The sequence below is a fragment of the Emys orbicularis genome, chromosome 21 (genome assembly GCF_028017835.1).
Source record: "Emys orbicularis isolate rEmyOrb1 chromosome 21, rEmyOrb1.hap1, whole genome shotgun sequence".
In the NCBI taxonomy this organism is placed as follows: Eukaryota; Metazoa; Chordata; order Testudines; family Emydidae; genus Emys; species Emys orbicularis.
Window position 1 is genome coordinate 21,923,138 of NC_088703.1, and position 25,596 is coordinate 21,948,733.

Consider the following 25,596-nt stretch of genomic DNA (forward strand, 5'->3'; position numbering starts at 1 on the left):
CGGGGGAGAGAGAACGAATGAGAGAGGGAGTCTTGGCTCCCAGCCCCCTGGTCTAACTGCTACACCCCACTCCCCTCCCAGACCTCAAGCCACTAGAACTCAGGACTCCTGGGTTCTCTCCCCAGCTCTGGGAAAGGAGTGGGGTCTAGTGGGTGAGAGTGTGTGGGCGGGGTGTAAATCACTGCCCCCCCCCCCCCCCCGGAAAGGGCTGGGCCTGATGCCACAATACTGAGCGCCCTGGGGAGGGGGCAGAAACCTTGGGCGAAAGAATCGGCCCCCAGGGCTGGGATAGGGTAGTTATAAAGCTCGAATTTTATTGTCTCTCGTAATGATCATGGTTTGCCAACCCACCTCCGTCTTACAGGCTTGGCACACACCCAGGCCTCATGCTTCTTCCCCGCTCCCCTCCCAGAGCGGGGAGAGAACCCAGGAGTCCTGGCACCCAGCCCCCGGCCTAACCACTAGACCCCACTCCCCTCCCAGAGCGGGAGAGAACCCAGGAGTCCTGGCGCCCAGCCCCCCCTGCTCTAACCACTAGACCCCACTCCCTTCCCAGAGCGGGGAGAGAACCCAGGAGTCCTGGCGCCCAGCCCCCGGCCTAACCACTAGACCCCACTCCCCTCCCAGTGCGGGAGAGAACCCAGGAGTCCTGGCTCCCAGCCCCCGGCTCTAACCCACTGGAGCAAAGTGGGCTACAGTCCAGACCAGGGGTGGCCAACCTGAGCCTGAGAAGGAGCCAGAATTTACCATTGTTCATTGCCAAAGAGCCACAGTAATACGGCAGCAGCCCCCCATCAGCTTCCCCCGCCCCCCCCAGCTCCTCGCCAAGTCCTGGCGGGTGGATCCCGTTGGGAGCCCGTGGCCACCAGCTGACCTCCTTTAGTCAGTCGTACCACTCCGCAGTGGGGAGAGATCGGCGTCGATCCCGATCCAGTCGGGCAGGAAGGCAGCCGCAGGCTTGAAGATCTTGAGGAAGGGGGAATCGGGCAGGGTGTAGTTGGCCAAGTAGATGGTCTCCCCCCCAGCCAGGTAACCAGCCCAGATGCCGAAGGTCCCGATGGTCATGATCGTGTGGTTGCAATGGGCCAAAAGAGCAAAGTCCCTCCCCGGCGACGACTCCTTCCCGTCCCCCGAGAAATACACGTCCCCCCGCGAGGCGTCGATGTTCTCCCGGCACCACTCCATCCCGTTGCTGGTCACCACGAAGACCGGCTCCTGGTACTTGGCCCGGAAATAGCCCATGGCCTTCTCCAGGTAGGCCTGGTCCGCCACCACCCCCTTCCAGTGCTCGGCCATCTCCTGGATGTAATCCCCCCTCCGGACGTGGACGCCCACGTAGGTCACGTTCCGGCGCTGCCCACGCAGCCCGGCCAGGTACCGGTTGGCCGCCTCCTTGATGTGGTCGTGGAAGGAGAATTCCTGGAGGATCTCCTGCCGGAGGTGGTGGTAGAAGGTCCAGGAGCAGGGGTAGCCCGTCAGCCGGACGTATTTCCCCTCAATGTGCCTGTACTCCTCCGACATCCAGTCGTGGAGCTCATAGTCCTTCCACGGGACTCTCCGGACCACGTTGTTGGAGACCACGGGCAGGGTGATGCGGAAGAGCGGCGCCAGCTGTTGGTGCATCTCCGGGAGGATGTAGGCCTGGCGCCCGTTCATCTTGGCCAGGGCGTAGAGGGTGGCGTATTCCCCCATCTGGTTCCCCAGGCGCCCGGCGGAGTTCACAGTCCACATGCCCCGCTCTGTGGCAGGGGTTGTGGTGGGGTGTGTTGCTGGGGACCCCTTCGTTGGGTTCGGGGAGGGGAGCCTCTGCCATGCGGAGGGGAACCGGCTGCTTACGTGGATGAAGATGCAGAGGGTCATGATGGACACCAGCAGGCAGAGGATCAGCTTGAGGAGCCTCCGGAAGGGGACCCAGGAGCCCGGGGCAGTCATGGCTCCCAGCGATGTGATGAGGGAAGGAGATCCCAGCCTGGGGGAGGGGGGTGAATAGAAGGGAAAGGGGGGGGAACAGGGGAGGGAGGAAAGGGGGGGATGGATAGGCAGGTGGTTAGAGGAGAAGGGGGAGGGGCTCTTCCTGGCCCAGGTACCTCTGTTCCCAAAAGGCCTCCGGCTACCAGCAGAGCCCCGCCCCCGAGCTGCCCCCCCCCACCCCAGCCCAGCCGAGGGGCCGGTGACCCCAGCTCCAGCAGGACGTGTGTTGTTGGGGGGAGCAGAGCCACTGCTTGATCCCGGATCGGCCGCTTCAGCCGCAACCCAGCCCAGGGGCAGGCGAGAACAGTCAGAGCAACAGTGTTTCCACCCCCGCCCCCCACCAGCTCTGCTGGTGCCCCTCCGGCCTGATCCGCAGCCCCCCCTGCTGAGAGAGAACCCAGGAGTCCTGGCTCCCGGCCCCCCCTGCTATAACCACTGGACCTCACTCCCCTCCCAGAGCCAGGGAGAGAACCCAGGAGTCCTGGCTCCCAACCCCCTGCTCTAACCACTAGACCCCACTCCCCTCCCAGAGCCAGGGAGAGAACCCAGGAGTCCTGGTGAGTTATGGTGGGGAAGGGGGAGTCACTGGGGCAGAAGGGGGCTGTCATGGTCACAGAGCACACTGACTGCGAGGGGAGGGTGCCCCCTACCGAGCCCCCCGCCCCACTCCCTGCAGCCCAGCGCCCCCTGGGGCCAGGGGGGATGACGACGACGTCCTCTGGTTACCTAGAATCGCTGAGTTTTACCCCTTGGCCCCCGCCCAGAACCTCAGCAGTGGGGGGGGGGGGGCACAGCCGGCACCTACGGGGTATCAGACTGGGGGGGGGCACAGAGAGATGTGGCGTCGGGGGAATGGAAGGGTGGGGGGAGGGGATGCAGGGAGTGTGGAGATGGAGGGGGAGGGGAAATGGGGGAGGGGATGCAGGGAGGTTGGAGATGGAGGGGGAGGGGAAATGGGGGAGGGGATGCAGGGAGGGTAGAAATGGAGTGGGAGGGGAGATGGGGGGCGGGGATGCAGGGAGGGTGGAGATGGAGGGGGAGGGGAGGAGGAAATGGGGGAGGGGACACAGGGAGGGTGGAGATGGAGGCAGAAGAAGGAAGTAGCCCCCGGCGGAGGAGTGCGGGGCAGGGTGGGAGGTTTCCGAGCCGAGGGGCAGGACAGGAGCGAAGCCGGGTTGGGCCAGGCCAGGCAGTCTGGGGTCTGAAGGGATCTGGGGGCCGAGCCGGGGTGACGCCCCCCTGCCCTCTCCCCTGGGCCTGCGGCTGAGGTCCCAGCCCTGGGTCTCTGGGCCCAGCTGCACCAGGCCTGTCGCCACCCCCGGACGGACGGTTTGGGGAAGTCGAGCCAGGCCAGGGTCAGCGCCCCACGCCCCGGTCCCACAGCACTCAGAGCAGGGGGGGCTGGGAGCCAGGACTCCTGGGTTCTTGCCCTGGCTCTGGCAATGAGGCGACTCCCCTTCAAAGCCCCAGCTCTCGGGGCCCCGGTCCCAACCTCCCCCGGTCCCCGTCTCTGTTCCCCGGGTCAGGTCGCCCGCTGCCGTGCGAGCGAGCTGCTCTGCGGCGGTGACATCCTGCCACAGCTTCCTGAGCCAGCGCCCGGGCCGGAGCGAGACGTGAGGAAGCGTCACCGCCGGTAGGGGAGGCGTTACTCACCCCCATTCGCCCGGGGGGGGTGTTTCTTGATGCTTTTCGCAGCCCCGCTCAGCGCAGACAGGGGGCGTCCCGCGTCCCAACCTGGTCCTGGCACTTCCGGGTCCTCCGACCCTGAGCCGCATACGTGGGGGACGCCCGGCTGACGCGTTTCCTGTCTACAGCTGGCTTCCTCCGCCGGCTCCGGCGCGCCGGCTGCAGCCATTGGCCTCTCTCGGGCGAGTGGAGCTGGGACGGGTCTGGCCGTAAAGGAGGGACCAAAAGACGCCTCGTTATCTCTGGGCTCGCGCCGCTTCCCGGCCGGGGTTCGGGCCCCAGGTCCTGCCCCAGGCCCAGAGCTCCAGACTGGCTAGCACAGCTGGCCCCAGGGGGCGCTGGGCTGTGGGGAGCGGGGCGGGGGGGCTCAGCAGGGGGCACCCTCCCCTGGCCACCAGGGCTGGGCCTTAGCGACCGGGGTGGGGGGCGGGTCCTGTCCCTCTGACCCCATGAACTGAGCTGCCCGGTTCTCAGCCCTCTCTGACCACAGGCCTCTCTCTGCCCCTGCTTGGTGCTCACAAAGGGTCAGAGAAAACAGAAAACCAGGAATGACAGATCGGATTTGTCTAAGCGTTCGTCTACAGAACGAAATTAATTCAAACTTATTCGATTCGAATTTTCGGAAGCGATTTGATACATTCGGGGTGGTGTCCCCCCCACTAAAGCGCGTGAATTCGGCGGAGTGCGTCCACAGTACCGAGGCTAGCATCGAATGGCGGAGCGGTGCATTGTGGGAAGCTATCCCGCAGTTCCCGCAGTCCCCCGCCGCCCATTGGAATTCTGGGTTAAGCTCACGGTGCATGATGGGGCAAAAACATTCTCGCGGGTGTTTCTGGGGGTGTGTCGTCACTCGCTCTTCCCTCCGTGAAAGCTACGGCAGACGCCATACTGCCAGCAGACGGTGCACCGCCTGTCTCCTGGTACTAAGAAAGACGGGAGGACATGCGAGGTGGATTCACTCTACTCTTTTATCTAACCATTTCCCGCCTTTTCTCGGCTACCGTGAACCGAGCAGCACAGCTTCCGCCGCAAACTCTGCTCTCCCGCTCTTGCATCGCTAGCTAATTTCTCCATGTTGGAAAAGAGGAGACTAAGGGGGCATATGATAGAGGTCTATAAAATCATGAGTGATGTAGAGAAAGTGAATAAGGAAAAGTTATTTACTTGTTCCCATAATATAAGAACTAGGGGCCACCAAATGAAATTAATGGGCAGCAGGTTTAAAACAAATAAAAGGAAGTTCTTCTTCACACAGCACCCAGTTAACCTGTGGAACTCCTTGCCTGAGGAGGTTGTGAAGGCTAGGACTATAACAGCGTTTAAAAGAGACCTGGATAAATTCATGGAGGTTAAGTCCATCAATGGCTATTAACCAGGCTGGGTAAGGAATGGTGTCCCTAGCCTCTGTTTGTCAGAGGGTGGAGATGGATGGCAGGAGAGAGATCACTTGATCATTGCCTGTTGGGTTCACTCCCTCTGGGTCACCCGGCATTGGCCACTGTCGGTAGACAGGACACTGGGCTAGATGGACCTTTGGTCTGACCCGGTACGGCTGTTCTTATGTTCTTATGTTGTCTGTCCTGGGCTCCCGTGGAAGCTACAGAAGGCAACAATTCCCCGCTGTTTTTCGGCCATTGTGAACTGAGCCGCACAGCTTCCGCCACAAACTCTGCTCTCCCGCTCTTACAGCTCTAGTGAGCTTCCCGCCTCCGTGAAAGCTACAGAAGACAACCATTTCCCGTCTTTTATCGGCCATCTTGAACCGAACAGCTCTCCTACGTTTCACGCCCTTTTTCCAGGATTAGCCGTGCAGGGGCCATAGCCCGGCAAGCATGGAGCCCACTGCAGTTTTGACCATTGTAAATACCTCGTGCGTTATCCAGCAGTATGTGCAGTACCTGCAAAACCGGGCAAGGAAGCGACGACAGCGCGATTACTATACTGATGAGGACATGGACACACGGCATGTGGCGATTGGGAGATCATGGTGTTAATGGGGCAGGTTCATGCCGTGGAACGCCGATTCTGAGCCCGGGAAACAAGCACAGACTGGTGGGGTTGCATAGTGTTGCAGGTCTGGGATGATTCCCATTGGCTGAGAAACTTTCGTAGGGCCACTTTCATGGAACTTTGTGACTTGCTGTCCCCTGCCCTGAAGCGCAAAGACACCAAAATGAGAGCAGCCCTCACAGTTGAGAAGCGAGTGGCCATAGCCCTGTGGAAGCTTGCAACGCCCGACAGCTACTGGTCAGTCGGGAATCAGTTTGGAGTGGGCAAATCTACTGTAGGGGCTGCTGTGATCCAAGTAGCCAACGCAATCACTGAGCTGCTGCTATCAAGGGTAGTGACTCTGGGAAATGTGCAGACCATTGTGGATGGCTTTAATGCACTGGGGTTCCCTAACTGCGGCGGGGCGATAGACGGATAGATATCCCTATCTTGGCCCCAGCACACCGGGGCGGCCAGTACGTAAACCACAAGGGGTACTTTTCCATGGTGCTGCAAGCACTGTTGGATCACAAGGGACGTTTCACTGACATCAACGTGGGATAGCCGGGAAAGGTGCATGATGCTCGCATCTTCAGGAACTCTGGTCTGTTTGAACAGCTGCAGGAAGGGACTTACTTCCCAGAACAGAAAATTACTGTTGGGGATGTTGAAATGCCTATAAAAAGAACAGGAGTACTTGTGGTACCTTGTAATTTTCCACTACATGCATCCGATGAAGTAGGCTGTAGCCCACAAAAGCTTATGCTCAAATAAATTTGTTAGTCTCTAAGGTGCCTGTCATAACTATAAAGGGAAGGGTAACAGCTCTCCTGTGTACAGTACTATAAAATCCCTCCTGGCCAGAGACTCCAAAATCCTTTTACCTGTAAAGGGTTAAGAAGCTCGGGTAACCTGGCTGACACCTGACCCAAAGGACCAATAAGGGGACAAGATACTTTCAAATCTTGGGGGGGGGGGGAAGGCTTTTGTTTGTGCTCTTTGTTTTGGGGGTTGTTCGCTCTTGGGACTGAGAGGGACCAGACATCAGTCCAGGCTCTCCACATCTTTCTGAACAAGTCTCTCATATTTCAAACTTGTAAGTAACAGCCAGGCAAGGCGTGTTAGTTTACCTTTGTTTTCTCAACTTGTAAATGTACCTTTTACTAGAGTGTTTATCTCTATTTGCTGTACTTTGAACCTAAGGCTAGAGGGGAGTCCTCTGAGCTCTTTAAGTTTGATTACCCTGTAAAGTTATTTTCCATCCTGATTTTAGAGATGATTTTTACCTTTTTCTTTAATTAAAAGCCTTCTTTTTAAGAACCTGATTGATTTTTCCTTGTTTTTAGATCCAAGGGGGTTGGATCTTGATCCACCAGGAGTTGGTGGGAGGAAGGAGGGGGGATGGTTAATTTCTCCTTGTTTTAAGATCCAAGGGGTTTGGATCTGTATTCACCAGGGAATTAGTGAAAAGTTTCTCAAGGCTTCCCAGGGAAGGGAATTAGCTTTGGGATGGTGGCAGCGGACCAGATCTAAGCTGGTAGTTAAGCTTAGAAGTTTTCATGCAGGCCCCCACATTTGTACCCTAAAGTTCAGAGTGGGGAAGCAGCCTTGACAGTGCCACAGGTACTTCTGTTCTTTTTGCGGATACAGACTAACACGGCTGCTACTCTGAAATGCCTATAGTTATCCTCGGGGACCCAGCCTACCCCTTAATGCCATGGCTCATGAAGCCGTACACAGGCACCCTGGACAGTAGTAAGGAGCAGTTCAACTATAGGCTGAGCAAGTGCAGAATGGTGGTCGAATGTGCGTTTGGACGTTTGAAAGCGCGCTGGCGCAGTTTACTGACTCGGTTAGATCTCAGCACAACCAATATTCCAATTGTAATTGCTGCTTGTTGTGTGCTCCACAATATCTGTGAGAGTAAGGGGGAGACGTTTATGGCGGGGTGGGAGGTTGAGGCAACTCACCTGGCGGCCAATTTCGCACAGCCAGACAACAGGGCGATTAGAAGAGCGCAGCAGGGCGCGCTGCGCATCAGAGAAGCTTTGAAAGCCAGTTTCATGACTGGCCAGGGTACGGTGTGACAGTTGTTTTTGTTTCTCTTGAAGTTACCCGACCCCTATATATATGAAAGGAAATAAAGTCAAAATTGTTTAAAAACTGTTCTTTACTATTTGTTGCACAACACATTGAGAGAAATCAGAAGGTAGACCGCGGAGGGGGCATTTTGGGTTAGGGGGGTGGAGGCGGAAGGAAGGACAAGTCCAGAAACCAAATCAAAAGTTCGCATATGCCAGCTTTCTGCTGCTTGGGCGATCCTCTGGGGTTGAGTGTGTGGGTTCCCATAGCCTCCCCCCTCGTGTTCTTGGGCATCTGGGTGAGGAGGCTATGAAACTTGGGGAGGAGGGAGGGCGGTTATACAGGGGCTGCAGCGGCAGTCTGTGGTCTTGCTGCCTTTCCCGCATTAGATCCACCATACAGTTGAGCATGCCAGTTTGCTCCCCCATGAGCTTGACCATAGCGTCCTGCCTGCTCTCATCGCACGCGTCCCTCCTCTCTTCGTGTTCCTGTAATGCTTTACGGGACCCCGCAATTGTTTGCCTCCACGCATTCAGCTGGGCCCTATCAGTGCGGGAGGACTGCATGAGCTCGGCAAACATGTCGTCCCGAGTTCGTTTTTTCCACCTTCTCATCTGGACCAGCCTCTGGGACGGAGTAGATAGGGGCCACGTTGAAACATTTGCACCTGCGGGAGGAGAAAAAGGGAGGGTAGTGTTTTAAAAGATACATTTCAGAGAACAAAGGGGACACTCCTCAGTGAAACAGGCAATTCATAGTACACAGCACACGTTCTTTCTGTACAAGTTAGCAGTTTGCCTCTTACACTGAAGTGCCTGCCACTTTGGTGTGAGTCAGCCATCACACATGGCCGGGCAACAGAATTCAGCTTGCAGGCAGCCTAGGGGCACCTGGGGTTCTGCTTCTTCTACGTTCATTTCAATGCTTTCAAACTGCTGGGCCCCCTTTCCCATAGCAAGCAATGCCTGGTGGGTTTGCCATATAAAAGAAGGGCCTGTGGGCTCTCTGGGATGATCGCTTCACAGAACACACCCGCACCCCACACCCCGCACCCACCGCGTGGCACCGATCAGGCTCTCACTCACCAGAAGTACCTTCTCCAGGGTCATGGTCCTGGAGCCCACCTTGGGAGTGGGGGGAGGCTATTGGCTCCAGCGTTAAGAATAGTTCCTGGCTAGGGGGGAAACGGATTCCCCACTTGCTGCCTGTGCACTGTCCTCCTCCTCCTCCTCTTCGTCCTCCAATGACTCTTCCTCCTCGCTCCGTGCAACTCCCCCCTTGCAGGTGTCCACGGACAGTGGTGAGGTAGTGGTGGCGTCACCCCCCATAATTGCATGCAGCTCACGGTAGAAGCGGAATGTATGGGGCTGTGACCCAGAGCGCCCGTTTGCCTCCCTGGCTTTTTGGTACGCTTGCCTGAGCGCCTTGATTTTTGTACGACACTGCTCTGTGTCCCTGGAGTAGCCTCTTTCCGTCATGGCCCTGGAGACTTTAGCGTATGTATTTACATTCCTTTTTTTGGAACGTAGTTCTGCCATAACAGATTCGTCTCCCCAACATGCGATGAGATCCAGTACCTCCCGTTCGGACCATGCCGGAGCTCATCTGCGAATCCGGGACTGCGTGATCTCCTGTGATGGTGGACTGTGCTGATGGTCACCTGTGCTGATGGTGACCAAACAGGAAATGAAATTCAAAAGTTCCCGGGGATTTTCCTACCCACTTGGCTGGTGCATCGGAGTTGAGAGGGTGGACCAGAGCGGTCACAAGGGAGCATTCTGGGATAGCTCCCGGAGGCCAATAATGTCAAATTGTGTCCACAATACCTTTGACCCGGGATTGCAATCTCGATTTAAACGCTACTCCACTTGCCGAGGTGGAGTACAGAAATTGGATTAAAGAGCCATTTAAATCGAAAAAAAACGGTTTGGTCGTGTGGACGGAATCTTTTTTTTTTTCCGAATTAACTCGGCTAATTCCAAAATAACCGACTAGTGTAGACCAGGCCTAAGAACACTTTCCTAGATCCCCCAAAACCAGGCCATACTGGTTACAAACTGACCTGGTTTAGAGGGGAAGTGGAGGCAGCTATAAAAAAGAACAAATTGGAAGTGAGGGGAAATTGATAGTAATGAAAATCAATCAGAAGCGAAGAATTGTAGAAAATTGATAAGGGAAGCCACCGGACACAAGGAGAACTGTATGGCTACCAGAGTTAAGGACAATAAGGAGCTTTTTAAAGTATCTTAGGAACAAAAAGAATCCTTCCAATGGTGTTGGTCCATTACTAGATGGAAATGGCAGAATTATCACTAAAAATGAAGAAAGGCAATAAATATTTCTGTTCTGTATCTGGGGGGAAAAGCAGCTGATGCAGTCTCATCAGATGGTGATGCCGTCACGGACTCACAGATCGTGCCCACTCTTGGCCCCGTGCGGTCTGTGGGGGGGTGCCCCTTTCAGTGAGACAGCACTTCTCGGGGGTCCACTCTCTCTCAGGGTCAGGCCCCTCCACCTCCTGGAGCCACACCTCTCAGAGCCTTAGCACGTCTGTCTCTGCCATGGGCCCCCTCAGGGAGTCCCCTCGCTCTGGACCCCCAGGGCCTCCATCCCCCTGAAGGGGACGATGGCCCCCCCCCCCCCCGCCCTGTTCTCTAGACCGGAGCGACTCTCAGCCAGCGTAAAACAGGAGGGTTTATTGAGCGTTGAACACAGCACAGGAAACTCTCAGGGGCCTCAGGCCTGGCCTCCCTCAGCCCAGCATATCCCACTCTCCCCTGCATCCAGGTGGGCTCTGCCTCCTCCCCCTCTCCAGCCCAGAGCCCCCCTGCTTCCCAGCTGGGCATCTGATACCCCCAGCCCCAAGCCCCGCCTCTGTCCATTGTCTTCTCTCCACGTAACCAGGGTTGCCTGGGCCTCCTCTCCCCTCTTCCGTCCTCTGGCCCCTCTGGCTGGAACCGGCTGGTCAGATCACCGGGGTCCTCTCTCCACAGCCCATTGTCCTCCCACTGGCCAGAACCGGCTGTGACTCCTGAGCTGGGCCTCCGGGTCACCCGGTCACCAGTCACTGGGGTGTCCATTCTTCACGCCAGTGGTTGGGGTCCCAAGTTCCCTCTCCGGTCCTCTGTACCAACAAACTCCCTCTCCCCTCACCTCGTTAAACCAGTAACACCCAGGGACACTGAGTCCCACCCCCTCGGCATGCAAACCATTGGAAAAACCAAGAAACCCCCCCCAGTTTGTTTCAGGTGGGAAGGGGTGGAGTTGGGGGCAGGGCCCGTGGCAGAGCTCTGAGCACCCCCCGGCACATTGGAAAGTTGGCGCCTGTCGCTCCAGCCCTGGAGTCGGTGACTAGACTAGGAGCCGCCTAATAACCTCTGAAGAGCTGCAGGTGGCTCCGGAGCCCCAGGTTGGCCACCCCGGTCTGGACCAATCTTGTACATACTTGGTGCTTTAGAAGGATCAATTTCACAAAGCTGCAGACAATTATGAACCCCCGCTCTAACCACTAGACCCCACTCCACTCCCAGAGCCGGGGATAAAACCAGGAGTCCTGGCTCCCAGCCCCCCCCCCGCTCTAACCACTAGACCCCACTTCCAACCGCTCTAACCTCCCAGACCCTGTGACACCACACGCCGTATTCTTCAAAGAACTAGTGTAACAATATAATTATAGCATCACTGTGCTATAATTATGCAAGACGAGGCATGTGAGGTATCAATAGAAAGGTGACGATTGGCTGAATATGATTATGCTATTGGTGTGAACGTACCAGGCCTGAATATCAGGAATATCAACTCTGCACCAATGACCAGTGGGTTTCCCCCTGGGGAACGCCCAGCAGACAGCAGCCATCAGTCCGGCTGGGCCGTTGGGAAGAACAATACGTCCTTGAAGATGCTCCTCTCCCACCTGCCTGGGATGGGACAAAGCGCCTCTGACTCCTGGCTGCTTTGATCACGTGATCCCGGCCCCTGGTTCTGGACTCCATGATGGAATACCAGGAGGGGTGGGGGACGACACTGGAAAAAAGAATTCCCCCCACACACACCCCATGTGTCAATCCTATGTAAGGCAGGGGAGTGAGTTAATCTTGGTTCAGTCGTCACTGAATCCCCGCCCAGGCTGACTGCTGAGAACATCTAAGGAACAAAGACCAAGGTGGGGCGAAGGTCTGAGCCCGGGCTGGGAAAGGTGTCTGGCCTGTGACAGGAATACCTGGAGTTTTAAGCAGCAAGCAAGAGCAGTTTGCCTTCAAGAACCTCTGCAATCTGTCTAAGGCAACATTTAGGGGGAGAAATTCCTGCTTGTAACAATTTCTTCAGTTATGTTTCCGTGTTTATTTTATTTGCTGCGTGATCTGCTTCCATCTGTTGGCCAACACTTATCATCACTTAAAATCTATCCTGTGTCGTTAATACACTTGTTTTTTCTTTTCCCTAAAACCAGCTTGTGGAATTCACAAGTGGGGTGTGTGTGTGGGGGGGGAGAAACGCCGGGCGGATCTTCCTCCCCATTGCGGGAGGGGGCGGATTTCAGGAGCTTGCGCTGTGCAGGTCTCTGTGCAGCGCACGGCAACACAATTGGGGGTTTGCACCCCAGAGCGGGGGGAGCACTGGAGTGCTGGGCTATTCCCTAGCTGAAGCCTTCCCAGGCAGAGCGGATCTCCGTGTCTGTCTGTCTGCGGCTGGGCGTGTCCCTACCTGTGTGTGCTGGAGGAGGCTTGAGGGCCTGGCTTAGCAGGCCAGGGTGAGGGAGCCCAGGCTGGTGGAACAGGCGGGCTCAGTGGTACCCCAGTACATCAGGTGGCACCCCGCAGTGGGGGAGGCGACTCGGCACAGACCCCACTCACCTCCCAGAGCTGGACTCGAACCCAGGAGTCCTGGCTCCCAGCCCCCACTCTCCTCCGGTCTAACCATTCAACAGACGGAGACGGTCCCATCACTCTGGACACTCCTATGAGAAGTTGTCTGATGTAGGTCATTGGCTGCTCCATGTGGGGCTCTGAACTCCGCCAGCCCAGCTCCAATCGCCCCCGATCTCCCCAGCGCAGCCTGCACCAGCCGGGGGGCCCAGGTGCCCAGTCCTCGGGCGACCAGCCAGGTCCTGGTGAGTGGATCCCATTGGCAGCCTGTGGCTGATTTAGCCAGATGTCCCACTGCGCAGCGGGGAGAGATCGGCGTTGATCCCGATCCACTCGGGCAGGAAGGCGGCCTCAGGCTTGAAGATCTTGAGGAAGGGGGAGTCGGGGAGGGTGTAGTTGGCCAAGTAGATGGTCTCCCCCCCAGCCAGGTAACCAGCCCAGATGCCGAAGGTCCCGATGGTCATGATCGTGTGGTTGCAATGGGCCAAAAGAGCAAAGTCCCTCCCCGGCGACGACTCCTTCCCGTCCCCCGAGAAATACACATCCCCCCGCGAGGTGTCGATGTTCTCCCGGCACCACTGCATCCCGTTGCTGGTCACCACGAAGACCGGCTCCTGGTACTTGGCCCGGAAGTAGCCCATGGCCTTCTCCAGGTAGGCCTTGTCCGCCACCACCCCCTTCCAGACCTGGGGCATCACCCAGACATAGTCCCCCCTCCGGACGTGGACGCCCACGTAGGTCACATTCCGGCGCTGCCCACGCAGCCCGGCCAGGTACCGGTTGGCCTCCTCCTTGACGTGGTCTTGGAAGGAGAATTCCTGGAGGATCTCCTGCCGGAGGTGGTGGTAGAAGGTCCAGGAGCAGGGGTAGCCCGTCAGCCGGACATATTTCCCTTCGATGTGCCTGTACTCCTCCGACATCCAGTCGTGGAGCTCATAGTTCCTCCACGGGACGCTCCGGACCATGTCGCTGGAGACCACGGGCAGGGTGATGCGGAAGAGCGGCGCCAGCTGCCGGTGCATCTCCGGGAGGATGTAGGCCTGGCGCCCGTTCATCTTGGCCAGGGCGTAGAGGGTGGCGTATTCCCCCATCTGGTTCCCCAGGCGCCCGGCGGAGTTCACGGTCCACATGCCCCGCTCCGTGGCGGGGGTTATGGTGGGGGGTGTGGCTGGGGACTCCTTCGTTGTGTTCGGGGAGGGGAGCCTCTGCCATGCGGAGGGGAACCGGCTGCTTACGTGGATGAGGAAGGAGAAGGTCATGATGGCCAGCAGGTAGAGGGTCAGCTTGAGGAGCGTCCAGAAGGGGATCCAGGAGCCCGGGGCAGTCATGGCTCCCAGCAGTGATGAGGGAAGGAGATCCCAGCCTGGGGGAGGGGGGTGAATAGAGGGGAAAGTGGAGGGGGGGAACAGGGGAGGGAGGAAAGGGGGGGGATGGATAGGCGGGTGGTTAGAGGAGAAGGGGGAGGGGCTCTTCCTGGCCCTGGTACCTCTGTTCCCAAAAGGCCTCCGGCTACCAGCAGAGCCCCGCCCCTGAGCTGCCCCCCCCCCCCCCCCCGCCCAGCCAAGGGGCCGGTGACCCCAGCTCCAGCAGGACGTGTGTTGTTGGGGGGAGCAGAGCCACTGCTTGATCCCGGATCGGCCCTTTCAGCCGCAATCCAACCCAGGGGCAGGCGAGAACAGTCAGAGCAACAGTGTTTCCACCCCCACCCCCCGCCAGCTCTGCTGGTGCCCCTCCGGCCTGATCCGCAGCCCCCCCTGCTGAGAGAGAACCCAGGAGTCCTGGCTCCCGGCCCCCCCTGCTGTAACCACTGGACCCCACTCCCCTCCCAGAGCCAGGGAGAGAACCCAGGAGTCCTGGTGAGCTGTGGTGGGGAAGGGGAGGTCACTGGGACAGGAGGGGTAACAGAGAGCACTGACTGCGGGGGGAGGGCACCCCTGCCAAGCCCCCCGCCCCACTCCCTACAGTCCAGCACCCTCTTGGGCTGGGGGACGTCCTCTGGTTACCTAGAATCGCTGAGTTCTACCCCTTGGCCCCCGCCCAGAACCTCAGCAGTGGGGGGGGCACAGCCGACACCCACGGGGTATCAGACTGGGGGGGGTCACTGAGAGATGTGGGGTCACGGGAATGGAAGCGTGGGGGGAGGGGATGCAGGGAGGGGGGAAATGGAGGGGGAGGGAATGGGGAGATGGAGGGAGGGGATGCAGGGAGGATGGAGATAGGGGGGAGGGAAGGGGAAATGGGGGGAGGGGATGGAGGGAGGGTGCAGATGGAGGGGGAACGGAGGTGGAGATGGGGAGGGGATAGAGGAAGGGTGGAAATGGAGGGGGCGGGGAGGGGGATATCGGGGAGATGACGCAGGGAGGGGGAAATGGAGGCAGAAGAGGCGGAAGGAAGTAGCCCCCAGCGGAGGAGTGTGGGGCAGGGTGGGAGGTTTCCGAGCCGAGGGGCAAGACAGGAGCGAAGCCGGGTTGGGCCAGGCCGGGCCAGGGAGTCTGGGGTCCGAAGGGATCTGGGGGCCGAGCCGGGGTGACGCCCCCCTGCCCTCTCCCCTGGGCCTGCGGCCGAGGTCCCAGCCCTGGGTCTCTGGGCCCAGCTGCACCAGGCCTGTCGCCACCCCCGGATGGACAGTTTGGGGAAGTCGAGCCAGGCAAGCGTGAGCACTCCACACCCCGGTCCCACAGCACTCAGAGCATGGGGGGCTGGGAGCCAGGACTCCTGGGTTCTCACCCCGGCTCTGGCAATGGAGCGACTCCCCTTCAAAGCCGCCGGGCTCCAACCCTCCTCCCCCAGCTCTCGGGGTCCCGGACCCAACCTCCCCCGGCCCCCGTCTCTGTTCCCCGGGTCAGGTCGCCCGCTGCCGTGCGAGCGAGCTGCTCTGCAGGGGTGACATCCTGCCACAGCTTCCTGAGCCAGCGCCCAGGCCGGAGCGAGACGTGAGGAAGCGTCACCACTGGGGGGGGAGGGTGTTACTCACCCCCATTTGCCCGGGGGGGGCAGTTCTTGCTGCTTTGCATGGCCCCGCTCAGTGCAGACAGGGGGCGTCCCGCATCCCCTCGGGCTCCTGGCACCTCCGGGCCCCCCCGACATTCAGACCCCGAGCCGCACAAGCGGGGACGCCCGGCTGATGTGTTTCCTGTCTACAGCTGGCTTCCTCCTGCCAGGTCTGGCTGCAGCCATTGGCCGCTCTTGGGCGAGTGCAACTGGCACGTGTCTGCCTGCAAAGGAGGGACCAAAAGATGCATCAGGATCTCTTGGCTTGCGCCGCTTCACGGCCGGGCTTCGGGCCCCAGGTCCTGCCCCGGGCCCAGAGCTCCAGCCTTGCTAGCACAGTTGGCAGGGCTGGCCCCAGGGGGCGCTGGGCTGCGGGGAGTGGGGCGGGGATTCAGCAGGGGGCGCTGGGCTGCAGGGAGTGGGGGGGTCAGCAGGGGGCGCTCTCCCTGGCCACTAGGGCTGGGCTTTAGGGACCTGGGGGGGGGGGGTGTCTTGTCCCTTTGACCCCATGACCTGTGCTAAAAATGAAGAAAGGCAATAAATATTTCTGTTCTGTATCTGGGGGGAAAAGCAGCTGATGCAGTCTCATCAGATGGTGATGCCGTCACGGACTCACAGATCGTGCCCACTCTTGGCCCCGTGCGGTCGGTGGGGGGTGCCCCTTTCAGTGAGACAGCCCTTCTCGGGGGTCCACTCTCTCTTGGGGTCAGGCCCCTCCACCTCCTGGAGCTGCACCTCTCTGAGCCTTAGCACGTCTGTCTCTCGCCGTGGGCCCCCTCAGGGAGTCCCCTCGCTCTGGACCCCCAAAGCCTCCACCCCCCCGAAGGGGTTGATGCAACACTGTTCTCTAGCCGGGAGCGACTCTCAGCCAGCGTAAAACAGGAGGGTTTATTGAGTGTCTGAACACAGCACAGGAAACTCTCCGGTCTCAGGCCTGGCCTCCCTCAGCCCAGCACATCCCAGTCTCCCCTGCATCCAGGTGGGCTCTGCCTCCTCCCCCTCTCCAGCCCAGAGCCCCCCTGCTTCCCAGCTCGGCATCTGATACCCCCAGCCCCAAGCCCGGCCTCTGTCCATTGTCTTCTCTCCAGGGAAACAGGGTCTCCTGGGCCTCCTCTCCCCTCTTCCGTCCTCTGGCCCCTCTGGCTGGAACCAGCTGGTCAGGTCACCGGGGTCCTGTCCCTGCAGCCCATTGTCCTCCCACTGGCCAGAACCGGCTGCGACTCCTGAGCTGGGTCTCCGGGTTACCCGGTCACCGGTCGCTGGGGTATCCATTCTCCAGGCCATTGGTTGGGGTCCCAAGTTCCCTCGCTGGTCCTCTGTAACCACAAACTCCCTCTCCCCTCACCTCGTTAAACCAGTAACACCCAGGGACACTGAGTCCCACCCCCTCGGCATGCAAACCATTGGAAAACCAAGGAAAAAACAAGAAAATCCCCCACTTCGTCACATCTGCGAACCCTCTTTCCATGCCACTAGTACCGCTGGGGGAGTCAAACAGCTGCTACCAACGTCAGACTTTGTTAAATCAGCAGAAGACGGTTTGGAGCCCTGGGGCAATTCCGGAAGCCTGAAGAAAAGCGAACGTTGGGCCAAGATTTAGACAGGGTCAGGAGGCCGACCCCAGAGGCCCATTCCACAATTATAGGTGTCTCAGCCGGACATCCATCCCGGGCAAGTTAATGGAGCAGCTGCTACGGGACTCGCTTAATAAAGCCCGAAAGGCGTGTAACGTAATTAACGCCGCGCAGTTTGGGTTTATGGAGAATAGAGCCTCTCAAACTAACCCGGTAGCTTTTTTGGAGGAGATGACAGGTTTGGGTAACGACCTGGGGGCGGGGGGAATGATGCCGAGCCAGGGTCCAGGACACAGAGCCACGGGGGTCGCTGCGGGCAAACGACCAGCCTGCGTTTTCATATGGCTCCGTGTCAGCGTGTCCGTCCGGGACCCAGAGAACGCCGGTCACACGCACAGGCTGGGAGTCGCTCTCCTGGGCAGCCGGGAAAGATTTGGGGTTGTGGTGGGGACCCAGCCGCACCTGAGCTCCCCGGGCGTCGCTGGGACCGATGGGCTAACGGGATCTTTGGACACATCAACTGGGGATCCCCGAGTGGGAGCAGAGAGGTGGTTCGGCCTCTGGATCTGGCCTGGGGGCGGATCCTGCGCCCAGCTCTGGGGCCTGCAGTTCCAGGAGGATGTGGCAAAACGGCAGAGGGGCCGGAGAAGAGCCAGGGGGACGAGTGAAGGGTTAGAAAACCTGCCGGAGGGCGAGAGACGCCAGGAACTCCAGCTGTGTCGCTGAGCAGAGACGGCTCAGGGTGGACTCAATCACTGGCTCTAGGGACCGACGTGGGGAATGGGCTCCTCAGGCGAGCAGAGGAAGGTTGAACCCAGCCCCACGGCTGGAGGGTGGAGGGAGACAGATTGGTGGCAGCCGGCACACGTTTTTGCCAGAGGAATTAACCATTTGTGACATTATTGACATGAACGGTGACCGTATAGATCATTGTTGCAACCAAAGTCCTATAGTTGCACCAAATCTTGTACAAAGGAGGTCAAGTAAGGTGTCTATGAAAAGGTTGTAATTTGCTGGTTATGATTATGCTGTCTGTATGTGTGCATCATTTCTGTATTTGAAGTTATGAGTATTCGCTATGCACTTCTATCTCAATGTGTTTGATTCTAAGTAGCATCAGTGAAGAATATCAAGAAACACTTAACTGACAATGGACCTTGGGAGACTCCAATCCACATCTGAGGAGCTTTCCTGGGAACGTTTGTTTGTCACAGACTCACAGGTCGGGCGCACTCTTGGCCCCGTGCGGTCCGTGGGGGGTGCCCCTTTCAGTGCGACAGCCCTTCTCGGGGGTCCACTCTCGGGGTTAAGCCCCTCTACCTCCTGGAGCCGCACCTCTCTGAGCCTTAGCACGTCTGTCTCTGCCGTGGGCCCCCTCAGGGAGTCCACTCGCTCTGGACCCCCGGGGCCTCCACCCCCCGAAAGGGTTGATGCCACCCTGTTCTCTAGCCCGGAGCGACTCTCAGCCAGCATAAAACAGGAGGGTTTATTGAGCGTTGAACCCAGCACAGGAAACTCTCAGGGCCTCAGGCCTGGCCTCCCTCAGCACGGCACATCCCAGTCTCCCTGCACCCAGGTGGGCTCTGCCTGTCCGCGACAACATTCAAGGTAGCATGTGAGCAATGGCTGCTCTACCTGTAAAGAACTGCGACATGCATGGACATGTGACTCACCCATGTGACTCCAAACTCCATCTTGCGGCTGTGATTTTCCACAGTAAGAACAAAGGGGGGGGGGTGTCCTTCCTCATGGCAGAGGATATAAAAGGCCCTGGAATCCCCTCCATCTTGTCTTCCCTCCTGCTTCTGACTTCCGGAGGAACTTTGCTACAAACTGAAGCTCTGAACAAAGGACGGAACGACCCATCCCAGCTGGGATGTTTGTACTCCAGAGACTCGATTGGTTTAAATCATCAGTAATCCCGGCAAGCCTGAAACGAGCTTGGACTAGGAACGTTGCAATTGTTGGATGTTTTTGATTCCGTTTAACCCATTTTAACTCTCATCTCTATTTTCTTTCTTTTTATGAATGATTTTCGATTCTAAAGGACTGGCAACCGCGTAATTTGTGGGTAAGATCTGACTTGTACATTGACCTGGGGCTGGGGCTTGGTCCTTTGGGATCAGGAGAAATGTTTTTCTTTTACTGGGGTGTTGGTTTTCAGAACCATTCGTCCCCATAAGGAGCGGTGCTGGTGGTGATACAAGGGAACTGCAGTGTCTGAGGGAATTGCTTGTGTGACTTGTGGTTAAGCCAGTGGGCTGGGACTGAAGTCCTCTCTGGCTGGCTGGTTTGTTTTGCCTTAATAGGAAAGGAACTCAACGCTGTGACTGCCCTGCTCCAAGCAATTTGACCTGAATTTCATAGAATATCAGGGTTGGAAAGGACTTCAGGAGGTCATCTAGTCCAACCCTCTGCCCCAGATCCCTAAATGGCCCTCTCAAGGATTGAACTCCCAACCCTGGGTTTAGCAGGCCAATGCTCAAACCACTGAGCTATCCCTCCCCTTACTAATTGATACTCTCGGTTGTGTCCCATCAGAAGCCGCTTTGTTTCACCATCGCAACTGTTTAGCGGCAGATTCTCCGCCGGCTTCGCTGCTTCTGCCCAAGGGCGGCCCTAGAAATCGTCCGGGGCAGTTCCGGGGCCTAGAGCCGCGTTTCTTGAATGCAGCCACCACAGTGTCCAAGGCCTGGCAGGGGGAGCAGAGCAGCGGCCCCCTCCCTGCAGCGCCCGGCTGTTGCTGCAAAATAGCTAGTCCCAAGAGCGGCGAGATGCCCCGCGCCGGTGTTTGCGCTGACGGGCCGCGGGAGGCAGGGACAGAGCCGGGTCTGGGCTCCCCCCGCCTGGGCCTCCCTCGCAGTTTCCAGTTGCTGTAGCTACCGGAGCTTGACAGCTCTGGGTTAGGAGATCCAAACGGTCCCATCTGGCTTTGGAACATACTAATTCAACCCCACTCCCCTCCCAGAGCCGGGGAGAGAACCCAGGAGTCCTGGCTCCCAGCTCCCCCTGTTCTAACCACTAGACCCCACTCCCCTCCCAGAGCCAGGGAGAGAACCCAGGAGTCCTGGCTCCCAGCTCCCCCTGTTCTGACCATTAGACCCCACTCCCCTCCCAGAGCCAGTGAGTGAACCCAGGAGTCCTGGCTCCCAGCCAACCTGCTCTAACTGCAGTAGTAGGATTTTATGTTTGTATTTTGTATAACTCAGAATGAAGGATGTCGTATGTATTCAATATATCCATGTATGGTAGGATTGGATTGGATTCTGCCGGCCACCCTGGGTCGTTGGAAAAGACGCATCAGCCAGGCTGCCTGTCTCTGAACTGTTAAGGCAGGAACAGACCAGAACGGTCCTTATGGTGGATTATGGCCCCCTTTGGTTTTAGGAGAAGTTTTCATGACAATGTTGGCTCTAAGGTCTTGTCTCTTATCTGCATTGCAAAGGAAGTTGGGTATGGTTCTTTTGTAACCCCTGTGGTAACCATGTAACCCTTTGTAAACCGTAACCCTGTCTGAAATGCTCTGTACACTTGTCTGGGGTGAGGAGCAAAGGACGTGTGCGTGGTTAAGGAGGAGTGTGGAAGCCATCGCAGATGTCCAGATGGTCAAGAAGAAGTGAGGGACTTGGAGAGACGGCAGGAAAAATCCATTCGCCCGATGCTAAACGAGTTAGCGGCATTGACAACCTCAGAGGTGAGGCAAACACCCCCGAAGGCGAGACAAGAAATCAGCCCCTCGCCCCCTGGGGCCAGCCCTGACGGCTGTGCTAGCTAGTCTGGAGCTCTGGACCCGGGGCAGGACCTGGGGCCCGAACCCCGGCTGGGAAGCAGCGCGAGCCCAGAGAAAATGAGGTGACTTTTGGTCCCTTCTTTGCGGCCAGACACGTCCCAGCTGCACTTGCCCAGCCGGAGCCGGCGGAGGAACCCAGCTGTGGTCGGGAAATGCGTCAGCCGGGCGTCCCCGCTTGCGTGGCTCAGGGTCTGAATGTCGGGGGGCCCGGAGGTGCCAGGACCCTGTTGGGATGTGGGTCACCCCGTCTGCACTGAGCGGGGCTGCGAAAAGCAGCAAGAACTGCCCCCCCCCCGCGGGCGAATGGGGGTGAGTAACGCCTCCCCTACCGGCGGTGACACTTCTTCACGTCTCGCTCCGGCCCGGGCGCTGGCTCAGGAAGCTGTGGCAGGATGTCACCCCTGCAGAGCAGCTCGCTCGCACGGCAGCGGGCGACCTGACCCGGGGAACAGAGACGGGGGCGGGGGGAGGTTGGGTCCAGGACCCCGAGAGCTGGGGGAGGAGGGTTGGAGCCTGGCGGCTTTGAAGGGGAGTCGCCTCATTGCCAGAGCCAGGGCAAGAACCCAGGCCCCCCCTGCTCTGAGTGCTGTGGGACCGGGGCGTGGGGCACTGACGCTGGCCTGGCTCGACTTCCCCAAACCGTCTGTCCGGGGGTGGCGACAGGCCTGGTGCAGCTGGGCCCAGAGACCCAGGGCTGGGACCTCAGCCGCAGGCCCAGGGGGGAGGGCAGGGGGGCATCACCCCGGCTCGGCCCCCAGATCCCTTCGGACCCCAGACTCCCCGGCCCAACCCGGCTTCGCTCCTGTCCTGCCCCTCGGCTCGGAAACCTCCCACCCTGCCCCACACTCCTCCGCTGGGGGCTACTTCCTTCCGCCTCTTCTGCCTCCATTTCCCCCTCCCTGCGTCCCCTCCTCCATTTCCTCCTCACCTCCCCCTCCATCTCCACCCTCCCTGCATCCCCTCCCCCATTTCCCCTCCCCCTCCATCTCCAACCTCCCTGCATCCCCTCCCCCATTTCGCCCTCACCTTCTCCTCCATCTCCACCCTCCCTCCATCCCCTCCCCCCAGACCCCTCCTCTGTTCCCTCCCCTCCCCTCCCACTCAATCCTCACCTTCCCCCCATCTCCCCCTCCCCTCCCTCTCCATTTCCACCCTCCCTCCATCCTCTCCCGCTGCAGTCATGGCAGCCCCCTTCTGCCCCAGTGACCCCCCTTCCCCACCACTGCTCACCAGGACTCCTGGGTTCTCACCCCGGCTCTGGGAGGGGAGTGGTGTCTAGTGGTTAGAGTGGGGGGGGGGCTGGGAGCCAGGACTCCTGGGTTCTCTCTCAGCAGGGGGGGCTGCGGATCAGGCCGGAGGGGCACCAGCAGAGCTGGTGGGGGATGGGGGTGGAAACACTGTTGCTCTGACTGTTCTCGCCTGCCCCTGGGCTGGATTGCGGCTGAAGCGGCCGATCCGGGATCAAGCAGTGGCTCTGCTCCCCCCAACAACACGCATCCTGCTGGAGCTGGGGTCACCGGCCCCCTCGGCTGGGTGGGGCTTTGCTGGCAGCTGAATGTCTTTCGGGAACACAGATAACTGGGCCAGGAAGACCCCCTCCCCCTTCTCCTCTAACCAACCTCCTCTCCACCCCCCCCTTTCCTCCCTCCCCTGTTCCCCCCCCCTTTCCCTTCTATTCACTCCACTCCCCCAGGCTGGGATCTCCTTCCCCCATCACTGCTGGGAGCCATGACTGCCCCGGGCTCCTGGGTCCCCTTCCGGATGCTCCTCAAGCTGACCCTCTTCTCGCTGGTGTCCATCATGACCCTCTGCATCACCATCTACCTAAGCATCTGGTTCCCCACCATGGAGTGGAGGCTCCCCACCCCGAACGCCACGGAGCAGGGGATGTGGACCGTGAACTCCGCCGGGCGCCTGGGGAACCAGATGGGGGAATACGCCACCCTCTACGCCTTGGCCAAGATGAACGGGCGCCAGGCCTACATCCCCACGGACATGCACCAGCAGCTGGCGCCGCTCTTCCACATCACCCTGCCCGTGCTCTCCAGATTTAGCGCTTGGAGGATCCCGTGGAAGGACTATGAGCTCCACGACTGGATGTCGGAGGAGTACAGGCACATCGAGGGGAAATACGTCCGGCTAACAGGCTACCCCTGCTCCTGGACCTTCTACCACCACCTCCGGCAGCAGATCATCCAGGAATTCTCCTTCCACGACCACGTCAAGGAGGAGGCCAACCGGTACCTGGCCAGACTGCGCGGGCAGCGCCGGAACGTGACCTATGTGGGCGTCCACGTCCGGAGGGGGGATTACATCCAGGTGATGCCCCAGGTCTGGAAGGGGGTGGTGGCGGACAAGGCCTACCTGGAGAAGGCCATGGGCTACTTCCGGGCCAAGTACCAGGAGCCGGTCTTCGTGGTGACCAGCAACGGGATGGAGTGGTGCCGGGAGAACATCGACGCCTCGCGGGGGGACGTGTATTTCTCGGGGGACGGGAAGGAATCATCGCCGGGGAGGGATTTCGCTCTCTTGGCTCATTGCAACCACACGATCATGACCATCGGGACCTTCGGCGTTTGGGTCGGCTACCTGGTCGGTGGGGAGACCATCTACTTGGCCAACTACACCCTGCCCGACTCCCCCTTCCTCAAGATCTTCAAGCCTGCGGCTGCCTTCCTCCCCGAGTGGATTGGGATCGACGCCGATCTCTCCCCGCTGCGGAGTGGGACATCTGGCTAAAGGAGCTCAGCTGGGATCACGTGATGAAAGCAGCCAGGAGTCAGAGGCGCTTTGTCCCATCCCAGGCAGGTGGGAGAGGAGCATCTTCAAGGACGTATTGTTCTTCCCAACGGCCCAGCCGGACTGATGGCTGCTGTCTGCTGGGCGTTCCCCAGGGGGAAACCCACTGGTCATTGGTGCAGAGTCGATATTCCTGATATTCAGGCCTGGTACGTTCACACCAATAGCTTAATCCCATTCAGCCAATCGTCACCTTTCTATTAATACCTCGTATGCCTCGTCTTGCACAAAATATGTCACAGTGATGCTATAATTATATTGTTACACTAGTTCCATGAAGAATACGGGGTGTGGTGTCACCGGGTCTGGGAGGTTAGCGCGAGGGGGACTAGGAGCCAGGACGCCTGGGTTCTATCCCCAGCTCTGGGATGGCAGTGGGGTCTAGAGGTGAAGTTAGGCTTATAAGAAGCACACGGGGTCTTTTTCAGGGGAAAAGGCAAGACGCCGCGTTTATTGAAAATACAACGCTTAGCCTGTGCATTCAATCTCACACACACACACGGGTCCTGCACGCGCTCTTGTCGTCCCCAGTCTGTTGTAGGTCAAGTCAATCTAATGGCCAGTTAGACTGAGCACGAGGGAGGAGCTGGGCTCCGTCGGTCGCGAGCCGATGCTCCGAGGCTTTGCAGGCCTGACCCCAGAGTTCTCTGGCAAAACACCCCAGCTTTATACTTGTAAATTTCCACTTTACCCTCTGGATTTCGCAATGTCATTCTGGAGTCGTTAGTCCATAAGTGGTGTTAATCTTGGGGTTTTCCACTGTTATCTCCTATTTGTCGTCTCCCCTTCGGGGGTGTTTGCCTCACCTCTGAGGCTGTCAATGCCGCTAACTCCTTTAGCATCAGACACAATGGACGTTTTCTGATTGTTTCCTGCCGTCTCTCCAACTCTCTCACTTCTTCTTGACCATCTGGACATCTGTGATGGCTTCCACACTCCTCCTTAACCACGCACCCATCCTTTGCTCCTCACCCCAGACAAGTGTACAGAGCATTTCAGACAGGGTTACGGTTTACAAAGGGTTACATGGTTACTACAGGGGTTACAAAAGAACCATACCCAACTTCGTTTGCAATGCAGATAAGAGACAAGACCTTAGAGCCAACATTGTCATGAAAACTTCTCCTAAAACCAAAGGGGGCCATAATCCGCCATAAGGACCGTTCTGGTCCATTCCTGCCTTAACAGCAGTTCAGACACAGACAGCCTGGCTGATGCGTCTTTTCCAACGACCCGGAATCATAGAATATCAGGGTTGGAAGGTGTCACAGAGTGTGGGGGACTCAGGGCCCTGTACCCCCGGCTTCCTGCGATTCACCATGACTCTCAGCCAGCCAGTAAAGCAGAAGGTTTATTTAGACGACAGTGACACAGTCCAAGACAGGTCTTGCAGGCACAGACAACAGGACCCCCCTCAGTTAGGTCCATCTTGGGCTCCCAGGGCACCCCAGCCCCCTTGCGAGGTCAGAGCCCGTCTGCCTCCCGGCCATCTCACCAGCCAGCTCCTGAAACTCTCCCTTCAGCGACCTCTCCCACAGCCTTTGTTCAGTTTCCCGGGCAAAGGTGTCACCTCACCTCTAACCCCTTCCTGGGTTCTCATGTTACATGCTCAGGTATTCTCCCTCGGCCAGTCTCCCATCCCCCAATGCAGACTATCCTAGCCACACTCCCCTGTCAGCATTCAAAGATCACAGTAAGAACAGTCCCAGTTCGTCACATCTCTCCCCCCTCCGAGACCGAACTGAGCGTGGTCACTTTAGCCAGTGACCCGGGGAAGTTCGAATCTACCCCCGTTTCCATGGATGCCCCAGCATCCCTCCCATTCCTTGGTGAGAATTACACCAGGCCC

At 58.6% G+C, this 25,596-nt stretch overlaps 1 protein-coding gene and 2 pseudogenes across 1 annotated transcript; 1 reads left to right on the plus strand and 2 right to left on the minus strand.

Annotated features, from left to right (window-relative positions):
- Positions 1-879: 879 nt before the first annotated feature.
- Positions 880-3,826, minus strand: LOC135893109 (galactoside alpha-(1,2)-fucosyltransferase 2-like; annotated as a pseudogene).
- A 9,045-nt stretch (positions 3,827-12,871) lies between these two features.
- Positions 12,872-15,741, minus strand: LOC135893020 (galactoside alpha-(1,2)-fucosyltransferase 2-like). Its single transcript, XM_065420805.1, has 2 exons — positions 15,568-15,741; positions 12,872-13,956 (listed from the first exon to the last, which is right to left on the minus strand). The coding sequence occupies exons 1-2, from the start codon at positions 15,605-15,607 to the stop codon at positions 12,872-12,874; spliced, it is 1,125 nt and encodes a 374-aa protein (XP_065276877.1). The 5' UTR covers positions 15,608-15,741.
- Positions 15,742-21,070: 5,329 nt separating this feature from the next.
- Positions 21,071-23,687, plus strand: LOC135893017 (galactoside alpha-(1,2)-fucosyltransferase 2-like; annotated as a pseudogene).
- The last annotated feature ends 1,909 nt before the right edge of the window (positions 23,688-25,596 follow it).